This window comes from Cucurbita pepo, chromosome LG05 (genome assembly GCF_002806865.2).
Source record: "Cucurbita pepo subsp. pepo cultivar mu-cu-16 chromosome LG05, ASM280686v2, whole genome shotgun sequence".
Classification (NCBI taxonomy): domain Eukaryota; kingdom Viridiplantae; phylum Streptophyta; class Magnoliopsida; order Cucurbitales; family Cucurbitaceae; genus Cucurbita; species Cucurbita pepo.
The window spans coordinates 2,594,445-2,609,207 of NC_036642.1; the positions used below are offsets into that span (position 1 = coordinate 2,594,445).

At 37.4% G+C, this 14,763-nt stretch overlaps 2 protein-coding genes across 2 annotated transcripts; one reads left to right on the top strand and one right to left on the bottom strand.

Annotated features, from left to right (window-relative positions):
- The first annotated feature begins 817 nt into the window (after positions 1 to 817).
- LOC111794697 (protein FAF-like, chloroplastic) lies at positions 818 to 2,570 on the top strand. The gene has a single exon (XM_023676806.1). It carries the CDS (start codon positions 957 to 959, stop codon positions 2,247 to 2,249), a length of 1,293 nt encoding a protein of 430 aa, XP_023532574.1. The 5' UTR covers positions 818 to 956; the 3' UTR covers positions 2,250 to 2,570.
- Positions 2,571 to 3,317: 747 nt separating this feature from the next.
- Positions 3,318 to 13,686, bottom strand: LOC111795200 (serine/threonine-protein phosphatase BSL3-like). The gene is made up of 21 exons (XM_023677490.1): positions 12,762 to 13,686; positions 11,496 to 11,556; positions 11,343 to 11,421; positions 11,164 to 11,243; positions 10,992 to 11,086; positions 10,773 to 10,872; positions 10,053 to 10,122; positions 9,008 to 9,109; positions 8,843 to 8,924; positions 8,004 to 8,183; positions 6,985 to 7,249; positions 6,648 to 6,885; positions 6,367 to 6,537; positions 5,543 to 5,781; positions 5,355 to 5,439; positions 5,165 to 5,263; positions 4,883 to 5,082; positions 4,667 to 4,742; positions 4,272 to 4,407; positions 4,054 to 4,193; positions 3,318 to 3,956 (listed from the first exon to the last, which is right to left on the bottom strand). Exons 1-21 carry the CDS (start codon positions 13,189 to 13,191, stop codon positions 3,873 to 3,875), a joined length of 3,012 nt encoding a protein of 1,003 aa, XP_023533258.1. The 5' UTR covers positions 13,192 to 13,686; the 3' UTR covers positions 3,318 to 3,872.
- Between the last annotated feature and the right edge of the window lie 1,077 nt (positions 13,687 to 14,763).

A 14,763-nucleotide genomic window follows, 5' to 3' on the forward strand; every position in this document is an offset into this window, starting at 1 on the left:
TATATTTAAAAAATTAAATATTTAAATATTTATTTTAAATTCCCTTTAATTTTTTAATTAATATCCTCCGTCTATTCTAAAAAGTTTAAAAATACTTTTATCGTTATTAATATATTTTTAAAAAATAGTTTTATCATTAACATATAGAAAAAAACGTGATGATTTTATAAATTATCTCTAAATTTTTTAATATTATTTTCGAAGGTTAAATATAAACCACGAATTATTTAATTAAATTCAAAGTTTAGGGTTTATAATTTAGAGGAGCTAATTATCGGTTTTTTTTTTTCGAGAAAAATATTGCCATAAATTTTATGCTAAAAGACAAAGGGTAGATTGGTAATTTTACAACTGAGCTGGAACAATATTGACCATTTTAATTGTAATATTAAAATTATTATTATTATTATTAGACGGCTATACGCGTCCGTTAAATAATTATTGATGTCCAATAAAATATTATTCACATTTTAAATAATATTTATAAAAATAAATTACACAAAAATGGTAATATATATATATATATATAATATTCTTTTAATCTATATAGTTTTAGTTTTTAATTAAATAATTAAATTAAACCTTTTAATTAATTGAATTAGCTTGTATTTCTTTTCGAGATGTGTCGGTTCGTTAACTCCCGTGGAACTATGGTGTAGAAGAATTTTAAGGTTATCGAGTCAATTTTGAGTTCTAGTACTCGTCTGGTGGGGCAGCTAATCAACATCTAAATTAAGGGATCGGTGATTATAAGAATTGAAATTAAAGATGTCTATTTAATCTGTAATGGCGGGACCAAGTCGGGACCCACGAGCACCGACGATGCTGGAAGTCATTTTTTTCCCCTACAAATACCCTCTTCCCCGTCCTCTACTCTTTGCTAAGCCTCCTCTGCTTCAGCCTTCATTTTTTTGTTTTATTTATCGTCTCATCTTCTTCTTCCTCTGTTTCCAACAATGGCGGACTCTGTTCCATTGATGAACTCCTTCAACCATTGCAAGTCCTTTCAGAAACAGGGCATCCTTACCATTCTCCCCTCCCATAATACTCAGTTACCCATTGACCCACCTCCTTCCCTGAGGAGAACTCTCTCCGCCGACATGTCTTCTGCTAAGTGGATCACTCGCCATGGATCTCCGGCGATCAGCAAAACTGCCTCTTTTCAAGCTTTGTCGGCTGCTCATTCCTCGTCCTTTGAACAGAGAGTTGGGTTTTCGTGTTCTGTTCCACAAGATCATAAGAACAAGGTGGAGTCTCGAAAACAAGAGGATTTGGATTCTTGGAGGTCGATTCTGTTTCAGAACTCTGTTTCTGATGCTCCTAAATCCCCTGTTCTTCCTTATGTTCATCCTCTTGTTAAGAAATCAACTAACTCTCTTGGTGAAAATAGTCTTTTAATTTGTACTGAGAGTCTCGGGTCTGAGTCTGGCTCCGATGGGTTTTCGTCGTACTCGTCGTCGGAGGCTGGAGATTTTGACGGCGAGATGATGAAAACAGAGTACCCATTTCAATGGAAGCCGGTTAAATTTGGCCGGAAGAAAACGCCGCCGAGGTCTTTTCCTCCGATGATTTCTTCTCTCACTTCCTCTGACGGCGGCTCTGTTTCCATTCAGTCCCGCCGGGAAAATGGTCGGTTAATTCTCGACGCCTGCTCTGTTCCGTCTCAGAAAAACTTCCGAGCAGAACGCCGGGATGGGCGTCTGATTCTCTCTTTTGTTACTACTCCGGCGAAATTAAACGTTCAAGAGGAAGAAGACGAGTTTGAAGAATTAATTGCTGGGGATTTTGAGGAAGTGAAAGAATCGGAAGACGAGGAGAACGATTTGGAAGCCGAGGAATTGGAAATTCCGATGGAGAAGACTCCGATACTGTCGAGCTCTGTTATGAACTTCCACCGATTAGCAATGATGATGAAGAAACCTAATGGGTTGATCAATCGGAATCCGGCGTGGCCGGAGGAAAAAGATGCTCCACTGTCACAGTCACTCCCAACGCGTCCTCCGTCGCTTGCGGCGGCTTCTCTGAATCCATACGAGTACTACTGGCAATCAAAACCCACCGGAATTAAAAACCCAATTGGCCGACAAGAAAATCAGGTGATAGACAATGAAACAGCGAATGAGAAACAGCAAATTAAGGTTGTGAGAGGGAACAGAGGAGAGTGTTTGGTTCCATTATCGAATTGCTGTAAAGTGCCAAGAAGGTCTCTTGTTCTTCTCCGGGAGCACTGCTGCATTGCCACCACCTGATCCACCGCCGCCGCCGCCGCCGCCGCAAATCTCCATACAAATTTATTTTGAATTGTTAAATCTCAGGCACCCAATAAGGAATAAGAGAGAGGGCCATCGAAGAAGACGATGGAAAATGAACTAAAATTAGGAATTCTAGAATTAAAAAAAATCAAAGGAGACTGATGTTGACCCATACATTTTCATGGGTTTTTTTGTCTTCTTTTAATAATTGATATAAATATTTTTTGGCCAATGGGGTTTGAATATGCGTCCAGTCTGTACGAATTGGTCTTCCATTTTTGCAACATCATAATCCAACACTCATTTGGAGTTTTCTTTTTTTTTTTTTTTTTTTTTTTTTTTTTTTTTTTTTTTTTNAGTTCATATATTTACGTCTTTATTCCCAATGCAAATAAATATCTTAAATGTTTTTATTTTTATCATCGATATCACGACGTCAATGTTGAAAAAACGAGAGAATATGGTAAATAGAGAGTTGAAGTTTAATTATGAATTTTCATAGCAAATAAAGCTTTGTTCATCGAGTCACAATAAGATTGTATCACTTGAATTAGCAATTTGTATGACTGTAATGACTTGAACGGATCGCTAGTAAATATTGTCTTCTTTGAGCTTTCACTTTCAAGAAGGGAAAAACGTGTTCCTTAGGAGGAGATTTCCACACCTTTATAAAAACGCGTATGCTAGGAAGAGGTTTCCACACTCTTATAAAGAATGTTTTGTTCTTCCGAGCCCAACGTCTTCGCTGACACTCGATCCCTTCTCCAACTGATATGGGTCCCCTAATCCACCCTCATCTAATCCCAGCGTCCTTGTTGATACACTGTCACCCCATTTGGGACTTAGCCTCCTCGTTGCCACATCGCCCAATATCTGACTCACAAATATTCTCCTTATGGACTTTCCCTTTCAAATTTTCCCTCAAGCTTTTTAAAACGCGTTTGAGAAGTTTCCACACCCTCATTAAAATGTTTCGATCTCTATCTGGGATCTCACAATAACCCTTTTATAATATAAAATATAAAATATAAAACGATACCTTTCACCTTCGACTATTTTATAACATGATTTAATAAAATGTATAAATTGGGAGAAAAATAGAGTATTAATTGAGAACAAAACTTCCCATCTCTTGACATGACAACTCCACACAATTACATTGTACAAAGAAACAAAACAACAACCTCTATGATACAAGCAAAATCACACCCCACCACCATATCTAAACTTAAAATCTGCCCTCTAAAAATGGGGGAAAATAATAGACACCATAAAAAAAAATTGTAATATTACCATTGGTAAAACCTATTGGAGCAAAAAACCACCTGCTTGTGATCCGATATCGAACGGTACGTGATGCACTACGTCTTGTAGCGTATCAAGCATTTTGAACACTGCCACCAGAAACCTGGTTCTCCAACCTATACAATCAATTTCATGGCTTATTGAAGGTGTGTGAATATTGGAACTCCAGCCTTTGTGTATCCATTAGAGCAACGAACACAAGCTCTGGTACTCCGAGATGGGGGCGTCTGTTCTGTACATTACACCAGAACAGCCATAGTGGTAGCAGCATGAGGCAAGACTTGATATAAATTAAGAGACGTGTCAGGCGATGCTCTATATCCATGCAAGGGAACCCCGGTCGTTGGTTACTTGAGGGCGGCCTCGAGTTGGTGTTGGAGGTCTGTTGGCATTCAGCTCCTGATCTCACAGAATACCAATATAATAGAATCAATATTGACAATGTACACATATAGGAGAAGAAGAAAATCGTTATGAATGAACATATCAACAGCACCTGCATCCAAGTATCTTCTAAATGACGTTCTGGTGATGCCTCTGGGGAAGTCATTGCAGGTGGTAAAGGATGAATTAACTTCGGTACAACAACAAGATCTCGACCGAGAACTAAAATAGCTCCAGCGTTATTTGCAGTGCCTGTAAGCGTGAACCGAAATAGTATCAACAAAATGTCCACAGATCCAAGAAATAAGATGGGTAGAGCAAGAAGAATACCGCAGTAATTTGTAGCCGAGAAAAGTGTAATCAAATGCCCCTGAGCAAAACGTTCAAAACCGTCCATGACGCATTCGTGAGCACGAACTATCAGCTGAAGATCATTATTGTTGCAAAATTCCATGACACGATCAGGCTGCAGTAACAATTCCATGAGAGCATTTTACAGTAATGATCAATTCATCCGTTGTAGTTCAAAAGAGATTCAATCAACATTTGTTAACAGAATTCCAAACTGAAGTGAATAGATATGTAGTTAACATTAGACATTAAGAAACTACTTCAAGTGACCTTAAAGCTGCAAATTTTCAAAAATAAATAATTAGCCGATGTGCTAACAAGTCAAACGATGATCCAGATGAGTTTCCTCCATATTAAGAACATTTAACACTCACCCCAAAAGTGACTAAACCTGGACCTCTAGCATTTGGCCGCAGTCCTTCCACACTGTCATTTTCTGTAGGGTCAGACCTGTAGATTGTCATATTAATACATGAAATGAGTATACTAGCGTGTCCAAAGAGTTAAACAGAACAGCATTCCAGAGATATATTAGATCACTACTCAGCTAGTCAAAAGAGTTGAAAACAACTGCATAGACAAGCACTAACCACAACAAATCCATGAGGACAATTGAACCTGCTTCCATTGTAATTGGGCGTTGAATATTCTCAATCTGCTCCACATGATTTATGGACCGACCGATACCACCATGCATACAAATTATCTTCTTTTCAATTAAAGCTGCTAGAGGAAGCCAGTTAAATAACCGGTTAATCCGATGCCATGCCCAGATTCCATCCCTCTCTCCCTGTTCAGTAAGAATGAAATTAATCGATATAAACAGTTTATATAATGAAACATTAAAGCATGCGGGTGTACGACGATAGTACCATCCGCTCAATACACTCAATCCGGAAGCCAAAAAGAGCATTGATATCTGCAGCTTCATGGTTCCCACGTATCAAATGCACATTTTGCTGATACTCAACCTGCAGTAGAAGTGTATAAAAAATCAGTCTATCAAGGCATAGTATGTGACAGATTGGTATTTGACTAACATAAGTGACATCACTGGAGTACCTTTAAAGCAAGTAGGAGGGTTATAGTTTCAAGGCTGTGTTGACCTCTGTCAACATAATCTCCTAAGAAGAGATAATCGATATATCTGACAGTTGTTCATCAAAGATATCACGAAAATAGATTGAATAAAAGATTATTGAAGATTCAAATTTGTCTTTACAGAATATTCCAAACAATCCTTTACTTACGCAATATCCCCAGCAGTTGAAGGTGCACCATACTCATCAAAGAGGCGCATTAGGTCCCCAAATTGACCGTGTAGATCACCAAATATTTTTATAGGAGCCCTGAGCTGTAGAACGCTAGGTTCACTTGAAAATATTTTCTCAGCACTATCGCAAAGATCAGCTATTTCATTGCAGTCTAAGAAAAATTGCCGGCGGACAGGAGGTTTCCAACCACGAGGCTTTAGAAGGTGCTCTATCACCTGGAAAAAGATAAGAGAAGAAAGCAAGCTATATTAAACCAAGAAGATCATATTAAGTCAAAAATGCATAATTGAGCACTAGCAATTAAGTGAAAGTATAATCTTCTTCAACTAAAGGCTAAAAGCAGCCGTAGGCATTTCTTGTAAGGAGACGAGGGGTTGAGAGTGTGAACTTTTCTCCCCTTTTCTCATTGAGATTGTGGGATACATGTTGAGTGGATTGAGTAGGATGTTGGATAAAGGAGATTTCAAGTTGTAGGAGAAGTTATTTATACAATCTACAGATGACAATTCATTATTTTGTAAAGATCATAAGTGAGCGATTGATAACCTAATTTAAAATTATGAAAATTTTCTAAACTGCATCGAGTTGAAAGATAAATATATAGAACCAAGTGGCACCGCAAGTTCACATTTAAGAGCAAAATTCACCATAAGCTCATAGCAAAGCTCTTCTACAAGTTATAGCAAATATGCTTGGAAGATATTAAATGTTTCACTGTAGCTATAATGCACACTCAACACAGAATAATTCAGTAATAATTTCAACAGGACCTAAATTATAATGAACCAATGCTTGAATACCTTCTTGGGCACGCTGTTGATGGACATCTGACGATCTAATAGTTTCCTTGCTGCAGTTGCATTCTCAGGCGTGCCATAGCTTACTCTCCGACCTTCATTTTCAAACTGATCGATTGAAAGTTGCCTGACCATGCCACCTAGTGCTCCACCAGTCTCAGCAGCAACAACCACCTAATAACACAAGTGATAAAATATATAGCACAGCATCTTTAGCTCACTGCCACTTATATATCAAAAAAGACCGTCTAATATCCAGAGTAGTAATTGTAGTATATACTAACAGCTCTATGATGCAACCTAACTCCAGCAGGAACAATGCTATTTGATCCAGTAGAATCAGGCTTTATCAAGCTAGAAATCTGTTTCCCACTTGGAGTAGCCTCAGCCCCTCGATCCCTATCAGGAAGTTCAACTTCCCCATTGACTTGCCTTGCCTTAGCTGCAGCAAATGTAGCACTGATAGCCTCAGCTTCTGCTGCTGCTGCCTCAACCAAATATTCAACACCTTTACTCGTTTGCCTGTGCAGTATTATTGTACTTCCAGTTTCAGGATTCTGAGTAGAGACATTTCGATATAAATTTAGAATTGAGAATCTCATCTAGAGAAGATTTACTAACCGCTGGCCTTGGAGCATTGCATTTTCAGTACTTATATCAGTGTACATGTCACCATTTACAGGGGGAGCGACAGGATTTCCCAGCACCACTGAACCATCAGAAGCAGCTTCTGGCATCGTCTGTCTAGCTCTTTCATCAGTGAACCCATACCTGGATGGTAACTGCCCAGATGCAGCAGCTGCTGCTGCCGCTGCCTGTGAAGCTGCGCTTGTTGTTTCAGCAGCAGCAAGATCTTCAGCAACTAGAAGGTCGTCTAATAATACTCCTGTGGGATATGTGAAAAATATTACATGCCATGCATTAAGAATTTTGAGGTACAGAACCTCTGTGAAATCTCATGAACAAAATACTATATCAGTGTTCCAGCCCTTCAGACATTCGGAATCTACTGCTTCTATGAACAAATCGTTAACATGACAAATATTAAAAAGTTGTAACCTTTTATAGAATAACACTCATAACAGTTTTTGCATCCAAAGCTAGAATCTCATCGGTCATCTCAGTGTCGATGGATGTGCAATAAGTGAACTCATAATGATGCATGTTACCAGATTGTCTGAGTCGCTGAGATCATGTCGCCCATTGGACTCATACTAAACCTATTCTTGCCGCTATGATCATCATAATTACATTATAATCCACTTTTTGTGTCAGTAAATCCTAATGACAAAATGCTAATGACAAAATGCACAACTGGAAAAATAATCTAGCTTAGGTTTCCATAAACATAAAAATGTGAAATATTGAAGTTCAGCTCAGGAGACTTCTACATTCCTGATAGCATGTTTTGCCTCACTGCAATACTATTTAGTTGCTTTTTATTTTAAATAGTAATCAGCAAACTGTAAGTATTATACTTCTTTATCAGAAGAAGAAGGGTGTGTAAAATTTTCATTTATTTCATATCTTCCCTGGCTACGCCATTCATCTTTCTATGAAAACCCTTATATGTTATCAATTTGAAAAACAAGAAGAATATGCATATGCAAATGGATAAATAAAAAGCTCCTATAACTTACCACCGCGTAAACCACCATAAATGAAAATTAGGTCACCCACAGCAGCAGCTGCATGCCTGCAACGCCTAGTTAATTCTACAGAAGCATCACCACCTGCTGCGTCAGCACTATATCTCCCTGTCCTGGGAGAGGTAACAACAGATTTTATGTCACACCAAACACCTGCTGCAGTGTCCAATACTGTAAACAGAATAAAATGAGAACCTTGTAAGACTTCCGAAGGCAAGAGGTCCTAGGACTAAAAGACACACATAAATAATCATGTTAACATAGAGAAGGAAGCAACAACAGTATGCCATGAAGAAAGGCCTAAACAACTTCAAAAAAGAAAGAGAGAAAAAAAAACCAATGCTAACACGATTTAAATATAATAGAAACTTCTTTTTTTAAGCCAACATAAACCAAATTCTATTAAGATCTGTGGAAATGGAAGGCATTTGAACACAATAGAAGCTCTTTTAGTAATCTCTAGTACCCTTAAGGGCACCTCTTTTGCTATTTTGGATGATGAAAAGTCTTGTCATTGTTCCAAAAAAAAAAAAAAAAAAAAAAAAAAANAATTTGTAATAACTTAGGTAAATTAGATATAAAAAACGAACAAAGACAACAGCAGTAACTGCAGCTCATTTTTAATCAAGTCCAAATTTGAAGTGACGATAACACAACCACTCATGATGCTTTAGCTTCTCAACTAGAGCCCAATGTCAAGTAGTCTTCCCAACCTAGGTAGATTAATAAAGGCCGCTATTCATGCTAACATATCTTGCAATGGTAACAACAACCTCACAGTATACTTGCGGAAAGGGAAAAATACCTCATACTTAATACTACTGATTTACCTGCCACACTTGATGAGTCTTCTACCATGCGCCCACCACCAAGGGCCCCTCCAGACACATGGAGTCGTGCATTGACAAATACCTAAATAAGAGGAAGAGCAGAAAGTGAATTGAAATAGAGAGAGAGAGAGAGCAAGATGGAAAATAATAGATGATTGAACGCACAGCAGCATGCTGATATCTAGGAGATGGCGAGACACCAGGAGCAATTGCCCATTCCCAACGACCATCTCTGTGTTTAGCAAGTCCATACGCACTTGCCAATGGCTGCAGGAACGGAGACCAAAAGTAAGAAGAAAGTTAACCACATTCAATACAAGTTCAAAATATTTTAAGAATAAAATAGCTTTAGCTAAGGCAAAGACTTCTTTCCCCTTTTCTTTCTTTAGAGAATCAAATAAACAAATGTCTCATACGAATTCCTTGCAGTGATATGAGTCTTCCAAGTCAAATAAAATAAATCGAGGCATTCTATGTCAAAGAAAATGCAACTCTGAGGTTGTGCTGGTGAAATATTTTATCCATTTCTGATAGCATCTAGCTTGCAAGTCAAACCTCTTTCTATTATAACCATGAATATTTGTGTCAACTTGTGCATACCTCAACTAATTTTATAAACAACATAAATGTAAATCATAGATATTAATAAATAAAAGAATTTGATAAGAGATTACTAATAAATATTTTTGGTAAGAAAGGAAAACCTTTTATGATTTTAGGATCTTGTGATTTATGCATATTGATTAATTACATTAGGATTCACATCATAATATCTTGGCACCTTTAGTAAATACTTATCTTTAATGTATTTTTACCAGAGTTCCGAGTAATTTGGGATTTTCTATCTATTGATAGGTGCCAATGCTCTTATCTATTTTACCCACTGACTATGCTCTCTTCTGTTCCATCTATTTTTAGGTTTATCTTCTCTTGACCCATCGTATAGCAGGAGTTACTACCTAAACAAACCATGATATCAACTAATAATATTAATTTCAACCACTCACCCACAAGGAAAAGTTATTGCAAATTCAACCACATGAATCAATATTCAACTTAAATCTACAACTCTGTTACCACAGAAGAAGAATAGCATGGTAACAAGTGCTAAGGATCTACACAAGACAGGACCAAATGAATAACAGGATATCCCACGTTGAACCATTTAACAAAGTCAAGTGCCACGCAACAAAGATTTTTTTTCACTCACCACACTATTAGCATCTCTCCCTCCACATAGCAGAAGAAGACCATCAGATCGCGCACTAGCAGTTGCATACCTAGTGATATCGGAAGTGTCAAATGAGGGCCAAAACTAATAATGTTCCAAAACAGCGAACTACAGTTCAGCAAGAAAATAACATGATCCAGAGAAGAAAATGATGTATCTTGTGAGATTTAATAAATTTTTAAAAAAAAATTAAGATTATTGACGAATTTAATAACATGAATGAACTTGGACTCAGAAAATGTGTTGGCATAAAAAGTGCAACTCCATAAATATAAGCAGGTCAAATAGAATACGTTTACATGTCAAAACATGAGTTAGAATTATAACAAACAATACCAAAAGTCAAATATAACATGGTGTATTGCAATTACAAACAAATAAAGTCCACACATTCTCTGTGGATATAAAGGCAATTGCTTCAGAACAAAAAAAAAATAAAAATAATGAGGAAATACACAACCAAAGCATGATCATGGAAAACTTGGAAACATCAACTATCATCAAAGAGCCTTCATGCTTCCTAGCAAGAGGATATAAAATCGGATAATGATATATCAGAACATCATATACAATTACAAACACAGATCACACTCCAATAAAAGGTTATCACGCGTGATAACATAAAGAAGTAGAAATGTTGGGAAAAGCACACAATGAAAGAAGACAGACCACAACAAAGCCAAGAGGAAGGGGATTTACATGCACGGAGGTGGACCCTCTCCTTCTGGTTCCAACTTGCGCCATTCATAAGGTTTAGCAGCAGTGTCGAGTGCCCACACATCAGCCAAAGGCCGCTTTCCTAAAACACAGACCAACGTGTCATCGAAAATTAAAATATTAATATATAGATTCAGAAAAATCAAAACAATTGGTTGCGTTAAATGAACATACAAAGAATTACAAAGAAGTACGACTTACCATCATTACCACCAATTGCCATTAGGTACCTCTGCCCCACTAGAGCCATTACATGTCCATAGCGTGGTCCTGGACCAGGGCCTTGCACAACTACTCTATAGGAAAAGAGTCATACAAGGCATGTCATATAAAAATATCTAAAATTGAATAAAGTACATCATCAAATTCTAACCTATGCCATCGTGGACGCTGCTGTGTAAGGTCAAGAACATGAAGATCCTCAGCAGACAAACCAGCTGGTCCAATTCCACCCTGCATCATAACAAAGGTAAGAAATACATAATGAAGAACCAACAGAACCATGACCACGTAAATTATGCAAACTTAAATCAGAAATTTCATAATGCTGACCTGAATGACTACCATAGTTCCCACAGCAGTAGCCACATGTGCAGCCCTTGGCGTAGGTGGTTCTCCAAGTGGAGTAATTCTACAAAGATATTCGACAAGGAAAGTTTTGTTAAATGAAGATAAGGGAGATGGAAGGATGAAGTCTGGACTTACCTGGACCATTTATTAGTTAAAACATCGTAACAATGCACATCAGCGGTGGCTCCTGCAAGCCCTGCAACACAGGAAATACAAAATAAGCATAGTTCACAGCGTTAAACATAAGCAAATTTCTGGTTCAAAACCCATGTGCAGAGTTGTTATACATTTGACCCCATGAGATCCAACTGGAGCTTAAAGAACTGAAGTGGAATTAAAGCTGCCTGCTCTGCTAACATAATTTATTAACCAAAAAACAGTTTGAATATCTTGAGCTGTACCTAGTCAAACATTGAATTCTTTGGCAAGCAGATAGCATACTTGCGAGACAAATTAGTTTCACTAGATTAAAGTATTTATCAGAGATTTAGACAACAGAATATTGGCCATAAGTGAAAAGAAACAACTTAAGCGCAACATGAACTAGTGTGTGTTAAAGAAAAGTCACAAAATGGCAGCATTGATCAATTTTCCGAAATAAGGTGAGGCAGCATTAGGTTTTATCCACTCTATTTGATACCCTAAACACAGGGAAATTACATGGTACGCACAGCATTAAAAAGTGACAAGCTTTGCCTCTTATGTAAACTACAAACTTGCTGAAACATATCAGTTGCACAACCAAGTCCAATAAGATCCAAAAGAACCACCGAAGCATCACTAACTCACATGGAAACTTATATCCTTAATTATATCCATCCTTGTGAACAAGAAACTTAGCACACTAAACCAACAGGAATTAAAATTCAACAATTACTTGGACGATAACTTCCCCATTGGGTCACAATTTTTTTTTTATTTCTTTTTTGTATTTTGAATAATCACAAAGAAATTTTACAAAAGATTAAATTACAGGAAGAATGGATCAGAAATTCAAACATAACCAGCAACCTCACGCCCTTAATAAAACAGAAGGGTTTAACTTCCCGATTAGATATGTTTGAAATGGGAATTAGATTGCAAATTGCCCATATGCCAATGCAGATTTGAATTTCAAGAAACCACATCATTTAAATTCCAGAAGAATGCAACTCCAGTACAGGTGTGCTTCAAACGATAGACTCCTTGCGATACACCAATACACTAAATCTGGTTGGGGGAATGGTGAAACTAGGGTTTTAACAGAACAATCAACAAGGCAGCAACCCCCACCAACGCTACCAGTAGCTAGGAGAAATTTGAGCTTAAAAGACTCAGTGATATAACACATACCGTCAAAAACCACTTTCCGAACATAACTTCAACAATTGAAGAGTATAATTAAGAGGAAAGAAAACGTACGGATTCCCGCACTTCCAGCTGATGATGGAGTTCCTGAGGCAGCAGAGTTGCCCTCGAGCGCAGTGGCACCACCAAACAATATTAACCTCGGTCCAACGTATCCCGGAGTCCCCTCCTCGCCAACAGACCCCACAGCCGTCAAGGTGTGGCCGCACCGGGGCCCCGGCCCGTCTTCCTTCTTTTCAATTATCGCGTTCACTACTGAGTACATAGGCGCAAGCCTTGGCCCTACAACCGTGCTCTGCTGTATCTGCACGGCGGTCTGTTGCTGCTGAAGCGATGACATAGACTGCGGCGGAGTTCCACCGCCAGCTTGAGGTTGCTCCCTAAGCTGATCCCTATCCACTCCAGCAGCAGCAGAAACAGTGGTGTGATTCTGCACCGCCGGATCGTGATCGGCCTCCGGAACCATCGACGAATCAACGTCCATTTATTCAGCACTTCAATTGAAAGATGAAACCAAAAACTTCAAGATCGGAGTTAAATTTCCAACGAATTACACTTCCAAACAGGCATTTCAATTCGCTACAGAAGTCCAATACCAGACTTTCAAAAGTAGTCCGCAACACAACAATACCCAAAACCCTAGCAGAGATTCTCGATTCCTCGATTCTAAAAATAACTAAAAAGAAATTCCGAACAAAAATTCACCAGTAGAAAGAAAAACTTCCTTTACCCAAACCAAAAACAACAACTTTTAGCCTTCTTTCCCTCAAAAAAGAAAAGAAAAGTATGAACAGTTCGAGACAATCTTCAAAGCTCCCTTAACAATCAAACAAAGCTCGAGGAGGAAAAAAACAAACCAGAAATAAAACTCCGCCCTCTCTCTCTCTACAAAAAAATCCAATCTCTCTCTAACAATGTAAAGCGATTTACGCGAAATGATATCTGAACGTTTATCTGTCTCTCTCCGACGAGCTTTTCTTTTCCCTCTTTTGTTTCAGTCTTTGAAGTTTGACGGCCCGGTTAAGCGTGTACGGATAATGCACGCTGGACCGTTAGATCTAAGTTCTGGCGGCGCATTGTAGAACATTGACACCGGGTTTACCGGCATTACCGGGAATATAGGTTTACCTATAAACGGTGATTCCCGGTTTTTTTTTTTTTCTCTAAAAGTTGAAGGAAACGCGCGATGGCGCGTGGATTGTGCCGTCCGGGATCCGAGCCGGCGGTTCGGTTGATGGTTAGGGATAGCTTCACTAATGAATAATAATAATAATAATAATAATAATAATAATAAGACAATCATTAGTTCCGTACTAATACAATTTTTGTTATTATTATTTCCAAATTTTTATCTCTCTTAAAATATATTTTAAAGTTTAAATATTATTAATTTATTTTAGTATTTGAAATTTTAATTCTAATTAATTGATCAATAAATGTAGATTATGAGTTAAAGTTAGTATAATTATTATAACTTATTTTATTTAAAAAAGTTTTTAAAAAATAAAGAAAAATTGGCGCGTGATGTCATGGATTGGAACGTGAGAGTGACCCTTGTTTGTCTAACACGTGAGGTTAGAGCTGGCTTTTACAAGATATTATATATTTATATATAATTATTTATTTTTTTTTTTTAATATTAAGATATTTAAAAACTAAATGTATTTTTCTTTTTTCATACGAGGCAGTTTGAAAATTAGTGATTGGTTGAAGAAGGGACCATTTTCCTTTTAATGAGGAAATTAATTTAAATTCGAAAAGGCGAACAAAAAACCTAGATATTATTTTTCGTAAAATAAATTAAAAATTATTCAATATTAAATACAGCTACTGTTGGAGATTCTTTTAAAAAAAAGAGACCTATATATATATATAATTTCTTGATCCACTTTTTGTCTGGGCCAAATTACATATATACCCCTTCCTGCTACATTTTTCTTTTATTTCATAGGAAGTGCATTTATGCAACAAATATTTAAAGCATTAATCTGATTAAATTTATCCTACCAATGTCTACGGTTGGATGATGAAAGTTTGACATCGGGTTAGACGAACA